The following is a 26,117-nucleotide window of genomic DNA, read 5'->3' as shown; positions in this document are numbered from 1 at the left end:
CTAAACAAAGTGGTCACTCAACACTCAGCATTCAACCACCCTAAACAAAGCGGTCACTCAACACTCAGCATTCAACCACCCTAAACAAAGTGGTCACTCAATACTCAGCATTCAACCACCCTAAACAAAGTGGTCACTCAACACTCAGCATTCAACCACCCTAAACAAAGTGGTCACTCAACACTCAGCATTCAACCACCCTAAACAAAGTGGTCACTCAACACTCAGCATTCAACAACCCTAAACAAAGCGGTCACTCAATACTCAGCATTCAACCACCCTAAACAAAGTGGTCACTCAATACTCAGCATTCAACCACCCTAAACAAAGTGGTCACTCAATACTCAGCATTCAACCACCCTAAACAAAGTGGTCACTCAACACTCAGCATTCAACCACCCTAAACAAAGTGGTCACTCAACACTCAGCATTCAACCACCCTAAACAAAGTGGTCACTCAACACTCAGCATTCAACCACCCTAAACAAAGTGGTCACTCAATACTCAGCATTCAACCACCCTAAACAAAGTGGTCACTCAACACTCAGCATTCAACCACCCTAAACAAAGTGGTCACTCAATACTCAGCATTCAACCATCCTAAACAAAGTGGTCACTCAATACTCAGCATTCAATGACCCTAAACAAAGTGGTCACTCAACACTCAGCATTCAACCACCCTAAACAAAGTGGTCACTCAACATTCAGCATTCAACCACCCCAAACAAAGTGATCACTCAATTTCCACCTTCACTGTGCACAGCATCCCCACAAAACTGTATATATTTATAAAAAAATATATTGTTATTATATTTCTATTATAGTTATCGTTTTGAAGTACCAGAAGGTGGACCATTGAATTTGGCAGTGACCCCTAGCGAGATGGTCATAGAGCCCAACCAAGTGCTTAACAATGTATGGTCTGTGAAACCCAAAACAACTGGATCCTTTACAGAAGATGTAATTGTGCACATAACTTATAATACAAAATTTGTGACCATATCAATTCCAACAAGCTGCAATATTGTTCATGGATCCTTGTTGGTAAGTGTTGTAGTTAAATAATAATCGGATCAAGTTTTTCTTAAAAAAAAAAGAAAAGGTTTGGATACTTCGGTTCGGAAAAGGTAGGAAGGGGATGATAATTAGTTTTTATTATGCTTACAGTAACGAGTGAGAAAAAGTTTTAGTTATTACTTTTCACTAATATGAGAGCATGATTATGTCTAGCCATAGGTACTGGACAAATAATTTCAATGCACAAAAAGGATTGAGTTCCCAAGGAAAAATAAACGACTGGTAATAGCACTCGGTGTACAAGGTTTCTACGTAGATTTATAGGTGGAATTAATATAGCTGTTATATATAAAATTTCATCCGATAATCTTTATTAGAAGTACAGGATTTTCATAAAGTCTGGACGGATTTAATTTGCTTATAATTTTCATAAAAATGCTCATAATAAATCAAATAAAGTGCAAACGGTAGCGGAAGAATTAAATTTTTAGTTGGCAACACTGTTAGATAAGCGGCAACTCTGAACACGTTGAGAGAGGGAGAGGGAGGGCAAGGGTCAATTTCTTACCAAATTCCATCCATTGTTGTTTCAATGTTGACTGTTAAAAGTAAGTTGTAAGCTGTATTGGTGTGTGTGTCTTTTAAAGAAATAAATAAATGAAAAACTCCTTTGAGAAGACTATTTTTTTTACCGTATCAAAGATGGCGTCGGTGAAAGAGAAAGCGCAATGTGTTCTGTGGTACGCAGAGCTAAAATCACCAATTCTGGTGTGTCGAAAGTTCACCAAAGAGTTCAAAAAGCCAGCACCGACTGAGAGTGCAATCCGAAAGTGAGTTCTTGGAGACAAGAAGCGTCCTGGACCGTCCTCGAAGTGGGAGGCCGCCAACATCGCCTGCAACAGTGAGCAGGGTAAGGGAAAGCATCAGGGTAAGGGTGAGGCGCCCAGTTGGAGGTGTGGCGGTGAATGAACTGAGCTGGTGCAGATTACAGGCAAAAATTTAATTCTTCCGCTACCGTTTGCACTTTATTTGATTTCAATATGAGCATTTTTATGTAAATTATAAGCGGATTAAATCCGTCCATACTTTATGAAAACCCTGTATTTCAAGATGTACAGTAAGATTTTCTGCAACTTTAAGAGTGTCAAATAGATAATATTTTGTACTTCAGTCCCTCTTTTCTGTTAATACTTATTTATAGAAGTAAGAAATACATTGTAATAAAACTTCATAGCATTCTTATACGTATAGATAATATCATTACTTGTAACCAATATATTTAATTAGTATTTTCAGAGTTACACTTCAGCTTACAGTTCGAATAAATATAATCTAGTCTAATACCTTTTTCTGAAATTTACTTGAACACACCATTTTGATATTTCCTTTTTATTATCATATGTAATAAATTAAACATTTACACCTTTTAAATATTATACATGTCGGTTCTACAAAATGAATCTTCTGTTATATATATTATGCTTCTCGTTTCTATGAGGACCAATTACACATATCGTCAGATTACCATGTTAACAAAATATCAATAATAATATCAGAAAATAATTAATTTTTACTTCTTTTTACATTTTCTTCTTCTTCTTCTAACTAACTTGTGCATATTTCAGTAACACATATTGCCCGTAAATACAAGAAATGATATTTAATATTACATGTAAAATACACAATATCGTTATATACTAGATGTCGGATTTTTATGCATACTTAAAATTAATGAAATAGGAAGAAATTTCAGGATTAGAATAGAAAAGTAGTACTAGGTTAAATATAAAGTATTGTATAGATAAATTATAATTGTAAATATTATATGTACGCAAACTTAAATTTTGACGTTGTTTATTACAACATCATGTTGTTTAACGACAATAAATAATTCTTATTCATGCTGCTTTATTGTTGTTAGAAAACCTCTACCAGATTTAACAGAAATGTATATAAGCAAACGAGTTATGCATTTGAATGAAAACCAGATGTCTAGTCATTACAATATCGATAAATTATTCATTGTAGTTTTGGAAAATTCAAGATTACTGATTTTGAACTCCAACTGACCAAAGCAGTATATATATACTTTAAAATTATATATTTGTGTTACAGTTTCGGCTATGTCAGATAATGTTGTCTGAGGAAGGCTATGTTACATAGCCGAAACTGTAACACAAATATATAATTTTAAAATATATATATACTGCTTTGGTCAGTTGTAGTTTTATTAGCAACAATACCGATATTTCGGTTACTTTAATCGAATAACCATCATCAGGTTAAACCATGCTCTGCAATAAGTTCTTCACTTGCTTAGTTGCAATAAGTCAATGGAAATAATTGAAAATACGAGGAGTAGTCAGAAAGTTCCCGGAATTCTGTTGTGGCTCGTTATTACCACAATATATCGAGCGAAGTAGCTCAAGTGGTAGAGTATTGGCTTCGCATTCGGGAGGTAGTGAGTTCGAATCCCACTGCCGACCATCTTGACTGTGGTTTTCCAGGATTTCCCTCAGTCCTACCAGGCAAATGCCGGGATGGTGCCTACTAAAACAGGCCCTGGCCGATACCTTCCCAAATCCTTTCCATTGTTGTTGTTGTTGTTGTTGGATATCCAGTGTAAAATGGCCTCTGAGCTGTATCTGGTGATTGTTAAATAAATAAATAAGTACACATTTACATAATTGCCTTCAAAGTTGGCACCTTCGGAACACACACACACACAGAGACTTGTTCCACCGCTCCTGCGATTGGTGGAAACCGGCGAAAGGCCCGTTTTGGTATCTTCCGAAGTTCTTCCATCGCATAAAGAGCCAAACATCCAGCGGCGTAACAATAGTCTTTGGCGCCCGTTGGCAAAATCCCTAGTGGCGTCCCCTCACCCATCGAATAGGCCCCATGCATGACCATCTATAACTTATCGTACGCGCAGAAACAATCATTATGCGAAAATTATCAGTGCGAGGGTACTGACCGTTTTTCTTTTTATATCGTTGTGGTATGTATTTTAAAAGTAAACTGGACAGTGTGTCCTGTTCATTAAAAATATACTCATGTAAAATTCGGACTTTTTGCAGTGGTAGTGTAAATAAATAGTAATGTATCAACCAGCATTATCAAGACGATTTCAAATGAACATATATATATATATATATATATATATATATATATATATATGTTACGATTTGACATAATTATAAAATTTTGTGAAACCGCTTATAAGCATTTTTTCTATGTTCATTTTTTTTTTTTTTTTTAATCGACAAATTGTATACAAAATCAGAAGTGTTCTTCTCACTTTTGCTTATGCATTTTTTTTTTTATCAGATTAGAGATGTCCAATTCATGATCACAATTTTCACGATCAAAGTGTTTTCTTCTTCCCCACCCCACCCGACCTAGTCCTAGCCTATCTTTAATATTTTATTACAGAGATACTACAAAATACGTTTGAAAATTTGTTTTGGGGTGTTTTTTGGGAACCCTGAGGTTGGCGCCCTGAGCAGTTGCCCGGTTTGCCCGACCCTGGGTGTTTGTTTTTGGTTCTGTGTAGCCGCGGCACGTGGCAATTGTACTGTTTCCTAATCATGACAACACTTTTTAACTTGTTGTAATCCAGATCTTATAGGTCATAGAATTTGTCATTATTGTTGAAGCCTGTTTCGTAGGGGAATTTTATTTAAAGTTAGTAAGCTCAATACATGCAATATAGGACTGATATCGTATTAATACAGGAAGATTAATTTCTTAATCATACAGTGCTATAACCTAGACGAGTTTACAGTAATGCCAATAATTTGATACGCAAATGTAATAAACTGATAGTGAACAGATATTTGTATTCTTGCCATGTTCAAAAAGGAAGACAGCAAAAACTTGAGGCTCTGTTTATATAATTTGCTTCTTTTTTTATTAAACATCTGGGACGCCCCCTAATATACCAAAACTCCCTGCGCCCGTAGGCAATGCCTACCCTGTCTACCCTATTGCTACGCCACTGCAAATATCCGATGGTGCTAAACTGTTTTTAAGCCTATCAAGCTCTCTGAATCAGATTTTTCCAAATTTGCATATGAACTTGATGTTTGCGCATTGCTCGATCTGTGAAATTCGGACGACTGATCACTACACAGACCTCTCCGTTCAGCTATACTACTCGTACACTGCCTGATATGGCCTGTTCATACTTGTCAATTTTATAATTAGGCAGCCTAAAAACTGCACTGTACAAGATTTTTTTTTGTGATTGCATCACAAATTCCAAAATTACAACAGCATTCCGGGAAAGTTTTGACTTCCCCTCGTATATAACAAATTGTATCAATGACTTAATATTTATCCAGTTAACATCATCATCATCATCATCATCATATTATTATTATTATTATTATTATTATTATTATTATTATTATTATTATTATTATTATTATTATTATTATTATTATTATTATTTCAAGAATATAAATCTGTGCTTAAAGTTTAGTACACTAAATTACTTGTAAGAAATTCCTATTTAAGTCCGAGTTTGATCCTGATGATAGTTACTCTATTAAAGTAACCAAAATATTGATATCGTAATAACTAGAGCAATCGACATTATGCTTTAGCTTTATTATGCATTATTATTAATTTCAATCATTGTTTCACATTAATCGTGTGTAACGTATAATATTTACTATACATTAAATATTCTAAATATCATGATCTATTTATTAATATTTTATGCAACCAGTTTCTTTCAGATTTAAGGAACTTTCTACTTTATGCACTGTAAAGAGATGTGCTTTACTCCAGTCAGTTTTTTCTATTACTTCTGTGCGCTTTAGAGGTGCATATATACAGAAAGGGAAAATAAAAGATGCCACCAAAAAGTACAGAAAATGCTCAAGTTCAAGAGATACACATAACAATACAGTATGGAGTTCCTGTGTACTATTTATTGTTGGCGGAAAGTTTTCTTCTTTTCCTTTTTTCTTTTCTCCACATCAAAGCATTACTCCGAGAAGTTCACAGAAATAAAAATAAGATTTTCATTGTTGCATTGTTATGTTCTTAATGATTTTGCATTGTAAATATTGGTTTTAAAAAATATTAATATAGTATGTTAAACTTGCAGTTAAACAGAATTTTCCAAGAACTGTGCTATATATTTTAAATTATGCCTTATGCTTTATTTTCTAAAATTGTGCTTTTAAAATTAGTTTCTTCTGTACCCTTAGACAACCACAATCGTGTTCAAGGTACCAATCATATGTGTGTAAATTGCTGTTATGCTTTTTATGCTTCTGGGTTGTCCTAGTAATAACGTTAGGTAAGGACCCGACTGCTCCTCGTTCTGTTGTATTCTGGAAGTTTAATTTCCATATTAGATAAAAGATTTCTTCATAATCAGAATTCTTCATACTTAACTTTTCAAGCATCCAGTTGTCGTTGTGATCCGGGACATACAAGAATTAGAAATCTTATATAGGAATTAGAAATCTGTAAAACCATTCTTAACAGTTGTTATAAAATAGGAAATAAAGCAATAGACTAATTTCTTTTGCAACCGCATTCCACAAGACACGAGTATGTCTCTCTTTCTCAGAACACAGAACTTTGAGGTGATTGATCGATGCGTCATTTTCCTTGATAAAAAGAAAAAAGCATATACCATATTATGGTGATGGTAGTAAGCTAATCTACAGTAAGTATGAGGCTGAGTTATTTTTCTTTTGTACAATCGTCAATTTGTTAAATTAATTATTTTCCAAGATAATAATAATTAGCAACATCCAATAATAAGCAAACACATTAGACTTAAAGCGTTGTTGAGATACCTACTAAACAACTAGCTGGTAATCAAAGTAAACAAATTCTTAACCAACAGGTGTATCGCGCAACCCTGTCTTTAATCGTAAATTTTTTATGTATATGTATGTGGAACGCAGTACTGAAAATGAAGTTGTATTTTGCAGTTGTTGGAAATAGGTGTGTTGACGGAGGAAAAGATTATTCATAGTTGAGCATTATTTCCGTTTATACGGAAGCGGTCGTGAAGGTGGACCGAGTTTGAAGAAGGTGGCAGAACAATTCCGAGAGGAGTTTAATAAGACGACACCAAGTAACACAGTTATGCTGTCTATTGTTACGAAATTTCGCCGTTCTGGTAGTGTACTGTGTCAACGGAAGGGGAAGTCTGGTCGATCAGGAATTGTGTCGACAAATGAGAATCACGCGCATATTCTCCAGTAGGTGCTGCATTCGCCCCGACGAAGTCTACGACGAACAATCTTGAAACTGAACGTCAGCGGTACGTCCGTTCGCCGATTGTTTAAGGACATAGGTGGATTTTCGAACCGGATATAGATTGGACAACGCTTGACAGAGCCAGATATGCAAACCAGAATGGTGTGTTGTGGAACATTTTTGGCCATGGTGTACGAGGATCCAGATTTCTTGAAAAATGTGTGGTTCTTCTACGAAAGTCGCATTCGCCTGAACGACTACGTCAATCGCCAGACAACTTGCGTCCTTGGTTTTAATCAGCTAGGTACTATCGTCCAGAAACGACTACATAGTGTATCTCAGCACACGGTTTATTAGGCCCCTATTTCGTTGAAGATGAGGAAAGCAATGCTCTTGCCGTTACCCAAGAACACTATAGGGGTTTAATGATATAGCCATTTCTTCAGGATTTGAGAAGGTTCTGTCGTACAAGGAACATTCAGATGAAAAGACAGTGGTATCAGTAGCGTAGCCAGGATGTGTGTTTGGGGGGGGCCCAAGTACTGTTATAGGTACATATAGAAAAATTACAAACAAAAAAATATATAAACATAAAAATATATAAAAAAAATTACAAACATCAAAGTACTAAAGTACATTGTCGGACCTCTTTGGGGGGGGCCCGGCCCCTCCGGGCCCCCCCCTTCCCTACGCCACTGAGTGGTATCAACAGGACGGGCGACCAGCTATACAGCTCGAGAATCTCTAGCCATGCTGCAGGAAAAATTTCCAGAACGAACCGAATCATTTCCCATACCCGTCCGATTCCCCCGATCTTACACCGCCTGATGCCTAACTGTGAGGAACGTTAAAAAAGAGTGTCTTCAACTGTGAAGATCCACCAAGAACTGTGCCTGCATTACGTGAGATAATCATTCCCTTTTGCAGGAGTCTGCAGCAACCTTTGTTTCAGGATATGTTTGAGAATCTGCGTGAAGGATATGAACACTGTTTACGGCGAGGCGGTGCACAATTTGAACACTTACATTACGCATACCGTGGTAAATCAACACGCTAATAGTGTGTGTGTGTATGTATATATGTAGTGTGTATGTTAATTTCTTTTGAGGTGAAATAAACTCACAGATGACAATAATGTAATTTTTGTTCATCTTTTCATTTCAGTACTATATATTTTGGCGCAGGGTGTTAATGAACTATACCGACAAACTTTAAGAGATGATTCCTCATATCAAAATAGGAGAAAAAGTTCATATGGACATATGACGAAAAGTGCATAGTTTCAGAGCTGGGTTGTCCAAAATCTCGAAAAAGCCAAATTTCAAGAGGCCCTATTTCGAATTCGAGAGACAGTGGATGGTGATCCTTATCAGCGGAAAGGAAGTCACCCATACGCAATCCAAAAATGCATATTTCATTAATGTTCAATGGGTGTACAGATTATTCCCTGCAGGGTGAAATTCCCAGATATGCCATTAACCGAATTTTGAGATATGCTCTGGCTTTATGATTGGTCCAAAGTGGCAAACGATAAGCCTTGATAGCAGTGAACACGGAATCCTTTGGCGCGATGTCGGAAGTGTTAGGGATCGTCTGCATCACGGTCTCTCGTGCTTGAGAAAACGCATGGTGCGATGTTTTCCTGCACGCTTATAAGTGAAGCAAACGTGAAATATACCGTGACAAAATACATTTCATCACGTTATTCCGCACACAAAGAAACATGAAGCTGCCGGTTCCTAGCACTTCCGCCTTCCCTCCGAAGCATTGGATGTCCACTGTTATCAAGGCCTATCTTCTGCCTATTTTGGGCCCTTCTTGAAATCTGAAACCTCTATTTAAAACATATCTGAGAATTACACCCTGTAGGAAATACCCTCTACATCTATTGACAATTGATGAAATATGCACTTTTGGATTGTGTATGCGTGGATTCCTTTACGCTGATAAAAGCACATCCACAGTCTCTCGAATTCGAAATAGGGCTTCTTGAAATTTGGCTTTTTCGAGGTTTTGGACAGCCCTAGCTCTGAAACTATGTACTTTTCGCCATAGGTCCATATGAACTTTTCTCTTATTTTGATGTGAGGAATCACTTCTTACAATTTGTCGGTATAGTTCATTAACACCCCCCCCTCTCTCTCTCTCTCTCTCTCTCTCTCTCTCTCTCTCTCTATATATATATATATATATATATATATATATATATATATATATATATATATATATATATATATATATATATATATATAACAAAAATGTACGACATAATTTCAGGGGTGGATTCTTATGGGTAGATAAGCAAAAAAATTAATATGACCATTGACCATTTGTCAGGAAATGCATCGTTACAGAGTTACGGCCATTGAGTCGTCTGATGCTGTGAAATAATCACATTCTGGTCGCTCCTTAAAATGTCTCAATTTAAACCTCAATAGCTCACCTCCTAATTAAGGTAGGAAGATTATTTTGGTATCAATGTGTTCCTGAAGGATTAGGGTTTCGACTGATGTGTATTTAATGTATATAGTGCTACCACGGCGGGCGGGGAGGGTAACTACGTTGTTTTTTTTTTTTCATCGGGATTTTGGAGATGGTATTCCTTCCCCCTCGGTGTACACTCATAAATTTGGTACGTGAGACAATAAAGTAGTCCGCCCTGGAAACAAATGTAATTTACATTAAAAACTGAAACTCAAAAACTTGTCCAACTTTGCTCTCCACCCTCCACCCCATGTAAGCAACAAGTACATATACAGGGGTATTAGCATGTAGTGGACTACTTCATTGATTCACACACCAATATTTATGCGTGTACCCCCAAGGGGGAAGGAATGCCATCTCCAAAATCCTGATGCAAAAAAGGGTAGTTTTTCTCCCACGTCCGCAATGGTATCCCCCACCTACATAAAATACATATCGGCGGAAAGTTTCATCCTTCAGGAACACATTGATACCAAAATTATCTTTCTACCTTAATTAGTGGCTGAGTTATTGAGGTTTAAATTGAGTCAGATTAAGGTGCGACCAGAATGTGACTATTTCACAGCATAGACGGCTCAATGTGGGAGCCCGGGTTCGATTCCCGGCGGGAGCTCATGTCATTCGGATTCCACGTTAAACAGTAGCTGAACGTCTCACATAGCGTCGCTAAACTATAAATCAATCAATCAATCAGACAGCTCAATGGCCGTAATTCTGTAACGATGCATTTCCCGACATATGGTCATCTGAACATTTTTGCTTGTCTACTCGTAAGGAATCCACCTCTAAAATTTTGCGTACCTTTTTGTTACACCCTGTATATACGAGGTGTGGCAATTAAATAACGAGACTGGTGTCATAGATGTGATGTATTGTGATGTTATCCCCTTCAATATACTCCCCTCCCCTATCTATACACCGCTGCATACGTGCCTTCCATTGTTCAAAGCAAAGCTGTAGGTCATCAGATGTCACACTGTGTAACGACTCTGCCGTTTTTCGTTTCACCTCTTCCACAGATGAAAATGTGTTCCCTTCAATGCACTTTTCACTTTTGGGAATAGATAAAAGTCACAGAAAGCCAGGTTTGGGGAATACGGAGGATGGTCGAGCACAGGAATGCGTTTGGCTGCTAAAAAGTGCTTCACAGAAAGGGCATTATGGGCAGGCACATTGTCTTGGTGGAGAAACCATGCATCGTTCTTCCATAAATCCGGTCTCTTCTTCCTTATTCTTTTTTTCAGCTTGATTAGGACTTCTTTGTAGTAGGTCTGATTCACCGTTTGACCCTGAGGCACCCATTCAGTCACGATGATGCCCCTGATATCGAAGAAAAAAAAAACAAAAAAAAACGATGAGCATTGACTTCACTATCGACTTGCTTATACGTGCTTTTTTCATTCTTGACGATGTGGGAGTCTTCCAGTGCATGGATTGACACTTAGTCTCGGGGTCATACTGGAAAATCCATGTTTCATCACATGTGATGACACGTGTTAGCAAGTCTGGTTCTGCTTTGAGTCGTTTCATGACGTCACAGCAAATGGTCTTTCAAATGTCTTTTTGTTCGTGAGAGCAGTTTTTCGAGACAATTTTTGCACAAAGTTTTGTCATGTTTAAATTGTCATACAAAATTTGTCTTACTGTCTCTTTGTTAATGTTCGTCATGTCTGCGATCATCCGAATGCTCAGACGTGTCTTTCTGCGCAGGTTCACTAATTTTTGAACATTTTCGTCCGTTCTTGAACTCAAAGGGCGGCCGGGTCGTTCATCATCTTCACCCTCCTCCCTACCTTCTGAAAACCGTTTGTGCTATTCGAAAACTCGCGCACGTGACATAGCATTATCACCTCTTTTAACGTTGCAAACTCCGTCAGTGTTTTGTTTAATTTCACCAGAAATTTGATGTTAATGCGCTGCTCAACTTTACTGTTCACCATGATTCCGGCACTACTACAGAGCACTGTCCTCTTCATGCAGGCCTGCAAAGAAAAGAAAAGCTTTCAAAATCATGAAACAAACTGGCTGGTCATGAAGGTTCAAGATCAACAACACATCATTAGCTACCTCCCCCCACGATCCTGCGCGACAGGAGGTGGGCAGTCTCGTTATTTAATTGCCAACCTCGTATATACAACGATAATGTATATTTATGTATATTTTGTATGTTCTTTCCAATATTGTTTCTATTTAGGGACGAAAGTGTTATTTAAAATGCACAAGCTGTTAAGAAGAAGAAGGAGAAAATATATAAAGAAATAATTTAAATATTAGTATTGTATCGACATATTTCTTGTTTTGGTTGCTATGACAACCTGTTTATCTCGTTGATAGGGTAACTAAGAAATATAGAATGAAGAACCATCTTGTAAGAATTGAATGTTCATTATTTTAATGAGTCAAATTCGATATATATTACGAAATATACGTATTCTAAAGTGTATAATTGTGGTGTGATTTATCATAATCTTGTGTAGTTATAAATACTAAAAATATATTTGGAACTAATGCTTGTAACGAAAAGAAACACACATATATATACACACATATATATATATATATATATATATATATATATATATATATATATGGATTCGACACAAATATCGGTCATTTTCTATCATTGTGATATAATATTTCCCCCTTCCCTACGTTGTACTATCAAAATGAAGTGATAAAAACACTCCCAGACTCTAAGATAAAAACACTCCCAGACTCGAAGCTCATCTGTGTTGAAAATGTGATCGAGATCGGTTGAGTGGTTCAAGACTTATTACATTTTATTAATTTTTATATATATATCTCGTCCCTCCTCCTCTCGTACGTTGTTCCGTCAAAATGAAATGATAAAAACACTCCCAGGGCAAAACTTCATCTATGTTGAAAATTCGATGGAGATTGGTTGGATACTTCAAGCAGTGCGAAGTCACAAACATAGACATTTTCACTTTTACATATATAGATAATATATAAATCAATAGTACATTACATACGTTGGGAATCTGTCTTCAATCGCTATATTTCTCCACCCAGAACTTTTTGATCCATACCCGAGTAGCTACCATACAGGTAGACTCATCTTAATCCATCAGCAGACTTACATTCTTAAATAGACTTAATAACACTTTTAAATACATCAAGTATCGGACTTCCCTAAGTCCTTTATTGTTCTTACAATTACGCCATATTCAACACCCGATTTTTCAACCACAGAATAAATCTCTTGAACTCATTGGTTATTATTTAAATGCAAGCATTTTCCACCACCAACAACATACACTTCAAATACTAATTCCTTGAGTATTCTGGCATTGTTATTTTAGTGTTTCTAAGTCAGGTCCTTAAGGTTAGTGTAAAGGGACAAGTTTTGTCGATAGATGTCACTACAGTCTTCGTATCTCTCCCATGTATTTTTTACCTTTCAGGAAAATTTACAATTTCTTTTATAAATTTCAACGTAGAGACTTCAAATTTTTAGAGAAGAACTTCATAACCTATTAAAGGGAACAATCCGTGCCGATTTTTTACTTAGAATTTTCTTCATTGTTGAAACAATTCCATTGTTAAAGGTTTGGATATCCATTTCAATAATCAAGCCATTTCAACAATGAAGAAAATTCTAAATAAAAAATCGGCAGGGATTGTTCCCTTTAATAGGTTATGAAGTTCCTTCTTTAAAAATTTGAAGTCTCTACGTTGAAATTTATAAAAGAAATCGTCAATTTTCGTGAAAGATAAAAAATACATGGGAGAGATACGAAGACTGTAGTTACATCTAAAGGCAAAACTTGTCCCTTTAAACCAATCTTAACGAAAAAAAAGTTGAAAACTCTCAGCTGTGGAAAGCGAATACTAATTACAGAATTGACCTACTAATTGTTCTTTTCAGGGCATTCCAGACATCATAGATGCAGGGATTATAAGATATGGGGACACAAAATTAGAACAATTTACTATCCAAAATGATGGCATTAGCAGAGCTATATTCCAGCTAAAATGTTTGAATCCTTACATGATTACAATCCCGGATTGTGAAGGTATTCATCTACAACCGATATCTGGTGATTTGGAAAGTAGCGAAAGCATGACCATAAGGATTGAAATAGCTCCTAAGGATATCGGCTTCCACGAGTTCTTCCTATGCTACGCCCTGATGGAAAGCAAGAGAACTTCCACTATGGCCAGCTCATTCATTCCAATCATCAAACTTACGTTTTATGTGTGTCTTCCACGAGTAAGAGTCTTTGACATTCAGACTGCTGAGCTGTCACCACATTCGAATAAATATGTTCTCTGGAAAATGCTTAATATCAACGAGTAAGTCTTTGTTTTAGTTGCAATAAGCGTATTGGCACTAAATCGTTCGCAAATGTTACGTTGCTTGTATTTGTGTTTAAGAGAAGGTCCTTATAAGAGGATTTTTTTTCCTTTCCCTTTCACAATATTCACGATAATTAAAAAGCAAATGGGTACATCAAACTTTTTTGTTCATAACAACTGTGTAATTGTTTAGAAAGTCAGAAAGTACAGTCAAGAGCACGATTCTTTTCCCCGTCACTGACAGAAAGATTAGTCCAGAGCATGATAATTTATTCGCTAATATTAATAACTACACTGAGGGTGTTGAAAACAATTAAAGAGTTAGATGCAATAAGGGCGTAAGTCTGAGACATGCAGTTGGAGAAAAACGATGTTGAAGTAGTTTTTTTTTTCTTACATAAAACAATGTAACATTTAGCATTTTATTCCGATATTCAATTGAAATGTTACAGGAGGTTAAACAAGCATGGCAAAAGCCACAAATGCGTTTGATGCAAAAAGGGTGTAAACTCGCTTACTCCCTCATTACATCAAACTCCACAATTATTAGTTCATATAATAGCATTTTGTAAATACTATCTGACTTCTACATTATTTATATTCTTTATTATCTTTAATTTATTCATTAATATTAATAACTGCAGGGAGGATGTTGAAAACAATTATTATAAGGTAACCAAGAAAGCTCTGTCGCTTTTTCACCCACACCTTCGAACATCGATATGTTACCTAAGACCTACCTGGAAGTTCAAAAATAGTCCCCATCAGCATCGACAACCATATACCAACGTTCTGGAAGGCCAAGGATTCCATCGTGCTAGAATTTGGTGGGCCGTGAAGTTAAGAAGGTAGCAAGTGCATTTTGCACCTCTAGTAGGCAATTGAACTAAGGAATGAAACACGTGATAATCGGAAGATACAATGTCCGGGGAGTATGGCGGATGCAACAGTGTTTCTCACCAGAGGCGTAGAATGGTGTCCCGGATCACAGGAAGGGCCGCGGTGGCCCAGTGGTAGAGCATTCACCTCTGGTGCTTAGGGTCCCGGGTTCGATCCCAGCCCCCGCCAAGTAAACTTTGTGGTGGACAAACACCGTGTGCGTGGGTTTCCTCGGTGTTTTCCCGTTCCCTCCCACTTTCTTCTTTCCACCATTTCATTCATTACTCATCATCAGCGTCTCCTTTAGCCTAACCGGCATAATCGTGGGACGTAAAACTCAAAGATTTCATTTCATTTCCGGGTCACAGGGTGATCCTAGCCATGTGGGGCTTAACGTTGTCCTATAACAGGAGAACCCCTTTGCGATTCAGAATTGATAGTTCCAGAGGTTTGAGTTTTTCTTGAACATGGTACAACTGTGTGCTGTTGCATTGATGCTCTGACCAGCTGATAACAGTACATCAAACACACAGGAGGAACTTCTTCTGGTGCAGTGCTGGTTTCGGCTCTTTTGGAACTGGTTCATGGGATGCTAACCAATGATGACGGCACCGTGGAGCTTTGTCTTACAGGACCCACTTCTCATCACATATCAATACCCTGTCCAGAAATGGCTCCTTCCTCAGACGAGACAGCAAAGAAACACAGATGTCAGCTCGCGTTGCCTTCTGGTCCGGAGTTAAATCATGCTGGACTATTGACCCAACTTGTAGTCCTTCCCAAGCTGATGGAGGTGCTGCCGAATGGTTTCTCCACTCACACTGAATTGTAATCCCAGTTCCTCACATGTCTGGCCACTGTTCGTCTCGAATGCTGCCTGAAGATCTTCATTTTGCACATGTGTCGGTCTTCCGGCACGTGATGCCTCTTCGGGTGTTTCACTGTCCTTAAACTTGTTAAACCATCGCTGCACTGTCCGCGTAGTCACAACACCCTCACTAAAGGCCTGGCATATCTTCCTTTCCGCTGAACTCGTACAGCATACGCGCCCTTATGACGTTTTGTGGAGGTCCAATGTTCTCTCTCCTTCTGTTAGTTCACAGGATAACTGAACTGCCACAACCAGGTAGTATGTTGGATATACCCACACTAACAACTGACCTTCGCCTTATCTCTATTCGCATTCAACTCACGATGTGAAGGCCAATATAACACTGACCTCCACAAAAAGTGTCAGAACTTTTTTTTTTGGTTATCTTTATAATTCATATAATAGCATTTTCTAGATAGCGCTTGGCTCACTATCTATTTTTTTTTATATATTCGTCATTGTCTTTAAGGTATTCATTAATTTAAAAAAGAGAAGTAGTGGTGAGCTTAGGGAAGAAACTTAATATGAAATTTCTGAAATGACTCGTTCTCTGAGTTTGAAAACCGATGTTAAGATGAAGTTGTTTTTTTTTCTCGTAGATTAAATTACGTGGCATCTCATTGTCCCTCAAAATTCAACAAAGACGCAATTCAAATGGTGTTTCCTAGTGGTGCAGAGGGCAAACCAGCTTTTACTATTTACATGTCAATTGAGAATGTTTCTGAGATGCCACTCAAATGGATGTTCCGACCTCGATTTGATTGTGATTGTCCCATTAAAGAAGATCCTAACAATCCATATCGACGAGTGAAAATTTATAAATGTCCTCATAGGGAGGCTTTTAAGATTCAGCCGACGACTGGAGAATTAGAGGTAAAATTCTATTAGAGGTAAAATTCTGCGACGTTTTTATATGATAGCTCAAGATTCATGTAATTACATCAAAATCTCGTTAAGGCGGAGATCCACGTTTTCTGTCTTGAACAATAATCTACTTTAAGTAAATTTATGTTAGCTCTTTCAGACATGGTGACAAATTATGATTACTACTACGATACCATTTACAGTAAATCTATAGAAGGTATGTTAGACCTACGGCCATGGCTGAAAGTTAACTCGTAGATTTCCAAGCCTCTTTAACTAGTTAAATGCTAGCCTAGTGATTGGCCATTATTATTATTATTATTATTATTATTATTATTATTATTATTATTATTATTATTATTATTATTATTATTATTATTATTATTATTATTATTATTATTTTATTGAACTACATCTTTATGGTTTAACCTCGTAGTTCTTTTATACGAGGGTAATTTCAAAAGTTCTTCACACTAAAAGATTTTATGGAAGTAAATAATTTATTGTACAAAATGTCTTTACAGGCCTTTATTATAATCTTCATTCTTGCTTATGACAGCTTCCCAAAATGTTTTGGTAAATTCTGTATTCTAGATAGGACTCTTTCATTGTTGAGCTGTCTGATTACTCGGGTCACCTCACCGCAAGCTTCAATTTTATCGAAACGTTTTCCACGGAGTAGTTGAAACAAATCAAAGTCTGGTGGGCTTAAATCAGAATTATATGGTGAGTGGTGAAGTATTTGAAGTTGAAGAAATTCTTCTGCGATTCTTTTCTACTCTACACTCAGATCATACAGAATCCATCTGGCAGCGATTTTTCTCATCTTTAACTTTTCAGTAATGATTCTGTAAACTGAAGTGACAAATACTGTGGCCTTACACGCAATTTCCTCACACATTTTTCGTCGATCCTTTCTCAAAATGTTATTCACAATAATCTCAGAGGTGTAGTCTATTGCAGTTGATGGTCTTCCACTTCTAGGGTTATCCACAGTGCTTACACGACCTTCACGGAAACCAGCTGACCACCGTGATACAGTGCTACGATCCACCACACTATTTTCACAAACCACTCGCAAAGCATTGTAAATTTCAGTTGGATTCTTTCCACATAGAGTTTCGATCTTGATATAGGATATCTGGTCACTAAGTGTAATCCGAACTGAGTCGAGTTTACTTTCCATTTTAGCACTGACTGAATTTCTCACAACACAGCCACATGAACCAGCAGACACAACCGTCAAGCCCAAACTATGACTCACAACTGACATAAAATTGAACTTGATCACACCACTCAAACGGTAGCGTATGTGCTGTGTGCAAGACTTTGGAAGTGACCCTCGTATATGAATAGAATTTTCACAAAGACAAGAATAAACATAGGTAGCTTTTGTATTATTGCAGCGGGACTACAATAGCATTTGAAATTTGTTAAACACTACGATTTGGTTAGTACAGTGGGACTACGAGCCTATACAGTGGGTTATATACATTCTTTTTTCCAGCGGGACTACATGACTTCTAGAAATGGTTAAACACCACAGTTTCTGCCTTACTAAGATTTTGTTTTGACTACGTTTTCTTGTATTGTTAACGAATACTACTTACATAATGTTATTAAATATATTATTTTTTAAAGTTTTAGCACGTTATATATTTATTGTGTAGTATTATAAATAACGTTTCAAAATGTAAGCTCAAAACATGCCAGGGTAATAAAGAACTTACCAGAAATAAGTTTTAAAAAAACAACGAAGTACAAATAAAGAAAAAAACTATGTAATAATAATTTTCGCTGATGTTTTATCAGGTAAGAAGAAATAAGATATTAGAGAGAAACTTCCGTGATAATAGCAAACCGCTACGAACCGGCTGAATAGCACCACTGCATTTACGACATTTCATTATGTCTCATGTAGAATTTTACAATTCTAACTTATATAATTAATAATATGGAATTACAATGATTCTTATGAGATATTAGCGTTAAATAACTTATTTAAGTGTCTTTAAGAAAGTTCTTCACTCCAGTTCTTCATCGTAATTTGAGACACTGAAATTTCCTGCAACAAAAGAATATCATTTAAGATGCGAAAGCAAAAAATGCAAGATCGAATTGATCAAATCAAGAAGAAACAAATGAAGATATTATCCCCAAAATGAACGACATATCAATACTCATTACTTACGCATGGGCTGTGACTCTCAGCAGCAAGATTTAAGGAGCAGCAGATGTTCGTGAACTACAGACAATGCAAAACCAAGGTCAGAAATTGGAGTAATGTTCTTCTCCAACGTTCTTTTTTTTTTTTTTTTTTTTTTTTTTGGAAGGGGGCTCCAATTTAAGAGTTATTACACTGATCTAAAGAAAAATCGGGTATTTACGAAATAATATATTTGTCAAAAGAGTTATATAGGCGAAACGAAAAGAAATCTGAAAGTCCGAATAAAGGAACATATTAGAGATTCAAAAGCAAAAAAAATGGGATCAGGTTTATCGAAACATTTAAAAGAAACGCAACACAGGGTAGAAGATTCAAAAATTTTATTTCAAACTAGAAATGAAGTAGAGACACTGGTTTTTGAAAGTGTATTTATTCATTTAAAAAAAAAAGAAATCTAGACAAGGAATAGTTGAGTAACGAATGGGAGACGGTAATTACAAAATTTTTACGGCATTGAATCACAATCAAAATAATAACATAAGTTGGCAACCTTCCAATAAGGAACAAGAAAGACGTACAATTTGACTCCGTCATATTTTAGTTTGCGTCATCTTCATCTAGTGATTACTGACGTACTTGTCAACGTGTTTCCCTACAACACAGCTCCTCTCTTGGTAAGTCCATCCTATTTTTATTCCTTGATGTTTCTGTTCTTTTTCTTCCTGTTTTTAACTTGCGTGACCAAGACTCCAGGGGAGAGTTGAAAGCTTGGTAAGTCCGTCCCTGTTTTTATTCCTTGATGTTTCTGTTCTTTTTCTTCCTGTTTTTAACCTGCGTGACCAAGACTCCAGGGGAGAGTTGAAAGCTTGGTAAGTCCGTCCCTTTTTTATTTCTTGATGTTTCTGTTCTTTTTCTTCCTGTTTTTAACTTGCGTGACCAAGACTCCAGGGGAGAGTTGAAAGCTTGGTAAGTCCGTCCTTTTTTTTATTCCTTGATGTTTCTGTTCTTTTTCTTCCTGTTTTTAACCTACGTGACCAAGACTCCAGGGGAGAGTTGAAAGCTTGGTAAGTCCATCCTATTTTTATTCCTTGATGCTTCTTCTTCCTGTCTTCCTGTCTTCCTTTATTGCTTGATTCTTTTTCTTCCTGTCTTTAACCTGCGTGACCAGGACTCCAGGGGAGAGTTGAAAGCTTGGTAAGTCCGTCCCTCTTTTATTCCTTGATGTTTCTGTTCTTTTTTTCCTGTTTTTAATCTGCGTGACCAAGACTCCAGGGGAGAGTTGAAAACTTGAAAGCTTAAAGAAAACTCAGGAATTACAGAAATCTGTAAGTAGAATTTCGTGAACTAGTTTATTTTTATACTTCAGTTCTGAAAATTTCAGAAATTTATTATAACATATGGACATGATACTAGATTTTTACTTCTGTAAATGTCCAAGCAACAAAAATCTGTCTGGTTAAAAAGTGGTGATTAATCTTTTAGTTATGGATTTATATACGTTATTTATTTTCTTCCATCGTTGATTAACTCCCAGGATTACAGTTTTCAACGCTTATTAACTCAACTCAATACTTTACTGTCCCAAATTTTCTACATCCATATTTATTGATATTGATGGGGTGGCATTTTTTTTAGTGACCTGGGGCGACAAAAATGTAAAACACAGCCCTGTCTATATTACAATCTTATGAAGTACTAATACAAATATACTGGTATTATCTGCGTTACTATGATACTAATAAAAGTATTTATTCCTTATCTTAGCCTAAAGAACGTCAAAGCATAATAATGAATGTGAATTATACGAAAGCAGGCAATCATCTTGTGAAAGCAGACCTTCATATTCACAAACGTATTATAACATTGTACGCAAATTTTACAACACTCAAATCAGAAAAGGAGTTGTCACTTATACCAGTGATTGAGTCGCTCTATCGTGTGGAATGTTACAGTCGAAATGTTAAATTTCCAGGTAGCTTCATAGGAAACTTACGGCCTACATATGAGGTATGTATCTCAGTTTCAAATTCATAGATTTTGCTTTATTTTATGTTAAATGTAATCGAATATTGTTCTAGTCATATATGCACATTTTGGAATGCTTTACGCAAATTTTTTTTAGTGCTTTATGAATAATATTGAAATTGCAATAAAACCTGAAAAGTTGTAGCAACTGTAATTGTCTAGTTTTATGGAATATGCACATGAATCGACCATTTGTACATACAGTCATTTAGTTTTAGAACCTGAAACATGCACATGAATCGACCATTTATATTTGTATTTACAATCATTTAGTTTTAGAACCTGGAACATGCACATGAATCGACCATTTGTACATGTATTTACAGTCATTTAGTTTTAGAACCTGGAACATGCACATGAATCGACCATTTGTACATGTATTTACAGTCATTTAGTTTTAGAATTTGGAACATGCACATAAATCGACCATTTGTACATGTATTTACAGTCATTTAGTTTTAGAAACTGAAACATGCACATGAATCGACCATTTGTACATGTATTTACAGTCATTTAGTTTTAGAACCTGGAACATACACATGAATCGACCATTTGTACATGTATTTACAGTCATTTAGTTTTAGAACCTGGAACATGCACATGAATTGACCATTTATACTTGTATTTACAGTCATTTAGTTTCAGAACCTAGAACATGCACATGAATCGACCATTTATACTTGTATTTACAGTCATTTAGTTTTAGAACTTGGAACATGCACACGAATCGACCATTTGTACATGTATTTACAGTCATTTAGTTTTAGAACCTGGAACATACACATGAATCGACCATTTGTACATGTATTTACAGTTATTTAGTTTTAGAACCTGGAACATGCACATGAATTGACCATTTATACTTGTATTTACAGTCATTTAGTTTTAGAACCTGAAACATACACATGAATCAACCATTTATACTTGTATTTACAGTCATTTAGTTTCACAACCTGGAACGTGCACATTAATTGACTGTTTATATTTATGGTCATTTAGTTTTAGAACCTGGAACATATCGTAATTTGGTCATGATTTAATTGACCCATTTCTGTAAGGCATATAATGTAAGTTTGTCATTATTGTGAACATATAATAGAAGTTGGTTTTTACGAGGGTATTTCCAAAAGTTTCCGGTCTGATAGTGAAATATTGCGTCACTAATCTGTAAAATGTAAAATTTATACGGTTGTAATATATTATGTAAAATGTATACGACTTGTGCTCGTAATATACATGAATAAAACCACTAACAACTCGTAATATATATGGATGAAATGACTAAAACTCTGAGCAAAATAAATTCAGTGTCAAATAAAAATAGAAAAAAGTGTTCCGCAAGGGTCAGTTCTAGGACCTATACTATTTTTTTCTGTTATCTTAATGATTTATCCTTAAATATGGAAAAGAATAACATACTCCTTTTTGCTGATGACACAGCAGTAATTGTAGCTGAAAAAGACAGAAATAATTTGCAAGAAGTCATTGATCTTACAACATCCCAACTTATGCATTGGTTTTCTGCAAATAAATTAAAACTGAATGCAGATAAAACAAAATGTATCTACTACCATTTATCTCACACACCATTACACTAACTACCGCAGATATTCATGAATCATGAAGTATATACATTTACTAATACCATAAAACTTTTCGGTGTGTAACTAGATCATAAATTTTCATGACAAGAACACTTAGACAAACTAAGCCAAAAATTAACTCAGAATATGTACATAATACGAGCTCTAGTTCCAATACTGAATCTACAATCAATTCTGTCTTTGTACTATGTCATATTCTATTCTCATATTGAATATAGAATTGCCTTCTGGGGGTCTTCGCCAAAACTTCAGAATGTATTCAAATAACAAAAATGTCATAAGAATCATTACAAAATCACGGAAACGCACCAGTTGTAGGAAACTATTTGAATCATTCAATGTAATGACAGTTCCTTCTTTGTACATATTTGAACTTCTCGAAATTACTTGGGATCATTTGGATAATATTAAAAGAAATAGTGATACAACTTTCTTACGCGTGGAAAAGATAATTTATCAACTGTGTATCATAGAACATCTACATATGCAAAATCACATATGCATATGGATTTAAAACTGTATAATAAGCTACCTGGGCATGAAAAGAGCTTCTTTATCAACTTAATGCGCAAACTCCTATTAAATAACACATTATATAGACTAGATGAATACCTTAACAGCTTATTGGGAAACTTCGAAAAATGATTAAATCCTTATTATATACATCAGATGGTAAATACAAATATACACTAATTAACTCATATATATATATATATTGTAGAATTGGTTTAGCCTATATATATATATTCGCAAGCTGTTAAAAGAAGAGCATTTGTTCTAAGTATTGTGTCTATTTTATATACTGACGAGTTCTATACCATTTTGTACAAACGTACATCTAATATGGTCCACAGAATAATTAATAAATTTAATCTAATCTAATACTTTATGTAAAATTTATACGACTTCCATAAATAACACACACACACAATATGAAATTTGTCTTCTTCAATGACATCACAGTCACTTTGGGCTAATCCTGCAATGTTTACTTTGTAGAAATCTTACGTTTGAGATGAAGCATATGAAAACGATTAACTATTTCAAACTTAATTTAAGTTTTGAAGAGAAATGATGGGATCGGATTGTTGAATCGATTTTTGTGGTTTAGGAGAGTCCTGTTTCAGGTTTGTTTTTCGTTTTGAAAGACTAACAGCTACTTAAATTTTGTTTCGTTTATGTAAGGAATCGCTCTCTGTAGATATGATCCATCTAATAAACTTTTATTTATTTATTTCAGTTTCTGTGGCTATATAATAATTCCTCATTCGTAGTCGAAGAGGCTTATCGCATAGACATAGAACCATTGCAAGAACTGAAGAAAAATAACTTTGGACAACCTATAATAACGTGTTTGAATCCAGAAGGGAAAATTGCTTCGAAACGTTTGCATGGTGTAGCATTTGCATTTCATCCCATTGCAATGAAAACATATGAGGTAGATATATAGGACTCTTATTTTATGGTTGAATATATAGATGAACATATTAATAATTCGTGTTGTGATATTTATCTTGCCATTAGCTGAGATTGTCATGTTTTATCTGAAATCCTCTTCATCTTAACGTAAGAATATATTTTTCAATGATAAGAACGGCAGTAAGTATTAAATTTATGGCATCGTATTTTTGTTATATATAAAATAGATGATCTTAAATGTTCTTTGATTTCTGTCTTACATACAGTTGCGTATTTAGAGGGTTATTGAGCTCAAACTCCCCCTATCCCCCCAAATAAATTTGTTAGTTTTTCGCATTCCACGTATAACAATAATCAGTGTTCGAAGTGGGAAAAAAGCAGAGGCGGTATGTTTTACTATGATTTGACTCAACATACAGGCTATTTAAATATTGAATTGATAACTGAAAAACCAGAGACGGTATGTCCTCATTACTGAAAAACCAGAGGCGGTATAGCATTCCACCGCATACCGTCTCACTTCGACCACTGACAATAATCTTTCTTAACATTTCTAAGAATTTCATGACTTTCCATTTTCTTATGCTCTTTCTTCAGAAATAATACTGTATTTGTCAAATTTCATTCCATGTAAGAACTGCATTCTTTTTTTCTTTTTTTTTTTTCGTTTGTTCATGTAAGAACTGCGTTCTACTCTTCTGTTTCTTTTTCTTAATTGTTACTTTCTTTCGTTTCTCCTATCATACTTTTGATCATTGTTAGTTGTGATTCAAGTCGGCCGTCGTCAATAACACCAAAATTAAGAGGAGCTGATAAGCGAAACTGGTATTCCACGGATATCAACATAACGGGACTTTAGTTATTATAGCAAAGGAATATTTACATCGTTTATTTATAAAGAAAGGTAAATGTTTGAATTAAAGAAAATCAAGAGGGGATGGGGGAATTAGTAGACCGGGAAATTAGGTAGACCAAGGCGATGCTTTCTTTTCCTTCTATGAATAGAACAAAAGGTTAGATTCAGTGCTAAATTTTTGTATCATATCCCATAAGATTCACCAGTCTGCAATTCTTGCCATTAAAACTGCAGGCAGTATATTTCAGCTTCAACTTGTCTCAACATTTTCATTAAGGTAAAAACGTGCACAGATAAAACTGAATATTTCAATTTTTTTTTCTAAAATGAATTCAGTTAAGTTGAAATGAGATTACAAGTATTCAACGTGTGTTTGCAGGAGCGTCATTTCAGATTTGCCTGGGGGAGGGGGGTAAGATCCTAAACCCACATACGAGTTTCACGTTTTTCCCTCATATATTAATAGACAATCGATTAAAATATATTTAATTCTCAAACTCAGGTGAGCAATTGCCCCCCCTGCTTCCCCGTGTTGTGCATAACTCCCCCTGAAACAAAATTCTTAATACGCTAATGCCTACTTACCATAGTCAAACTTAGACATTAAATTTACTTTTCTCAAGGCCGACTTTTGTTTTAACAACTTTTGCAGTACTTCAAAATTTGTGAAAAAGTGGCTCTGAAAGATATTCTGGAAATATCAAATACGGTGCCCAAAATTTTTATTTATTTATTTAATAGCACTTAGAGTGTTTTAAGTGGTATTGAAACCCATGTTTGATTTGTCTCCTACTTAACCATTTAAATATGAATATATCGGAGAATATCTTACAACCCAAAGCATGTAAATTAGGATATACTTGCTGCCCTCTTTAAACCTTAACTTGCTCAATGCAAATTCGAACCTGCTTTTATAGTCTGTATCCAGGCACGTAGCCAAGGGGTGGGTCCAGGGGGTCCTGACCCCCTCCCCTTCGAAACCAGAAATGAAGAAAAAATTAAGGAAGGATGAAACAAAAAGAAACGAGAAAAATATTTGTTAGACAGAATGAGGAAGTTATTGACGTGTGTTTTACTGTCTGTTCCAAATGACAAGTTAATCCTTAACGCACCAAGCCTAAATCGCCAACGTTGTTTACCAAGCTGAGGTCTTCTAGGGACCCTAAGTATTATTTTCTCAACTTATTTTTTGCACTTTTTTAACGAATGTATCATTGATCTAATTATGTAGCAGATATCTCAAAAGGGTGCAGGGCACATATAAAAATCGAGAAATTGGTTCTTAAGGTTGCAGCAGTATCACCAAATATCACCCCCTGGGGTACCTAGAGAACCCCGCTTGGTCTGTTAAGGGTTATATGAGCGGTAGCTAATGATACG

The 26,117-nt window shown here is 35.7% G+C and overlaps 1 protein-coding gene across 1 annotated transcript in view; it reads left to right on the top strand.

Moving 5' to 3' along the window:
* LOC145674871 (cilia- and flagella-associated protein 65-like) overlaps positions 1–26,117 on the top strand; it is an 84,198-nt gene that overhangs the window by 46,441 nt on the left and 11,640 nt on the right. Inside the window, exons 10-14 of the mRNA XM_081745114.1 lie at positions 825–1,044; positions 13,622–14,049; positions 16,402–16,675; positions 20,598–20,840; positions 23,703–23,900. Coding sequence (XP_081601240.1) covers positions 825–1,044; positions 13,622–14,049; positions 16,402–16,675; positions 20,598–20,840; positions 23,703–23,900 — 1,363 coding nt within the window. The remainder of the gene's footprint in view (positions 1–824; positions 1,045–13,621; positions 14,050–16,401; positions 16,676–20,597; positions 20,841–23,702; positions 23,901–26,117) is intronic.

Source organism: Thermobia domestica, chromosome 18 (genome assembly GCF_964235325.1).
Source record: "Thermobia domestica chromosome 18, izTheDome1.hap1.1, whole genome shotgun sequence".
NCBI classification, from domain to species: Eukaryota; Metazoa; Arthropoda; class Insecta; order Zygentoma; family Lepismatidae; genus Thermobia; species Thermobia domestica.
Note: the sequence above shows the minus strand (reverse complement) of the source record. Positions and strands in the feature narration are given on the sequence as shown.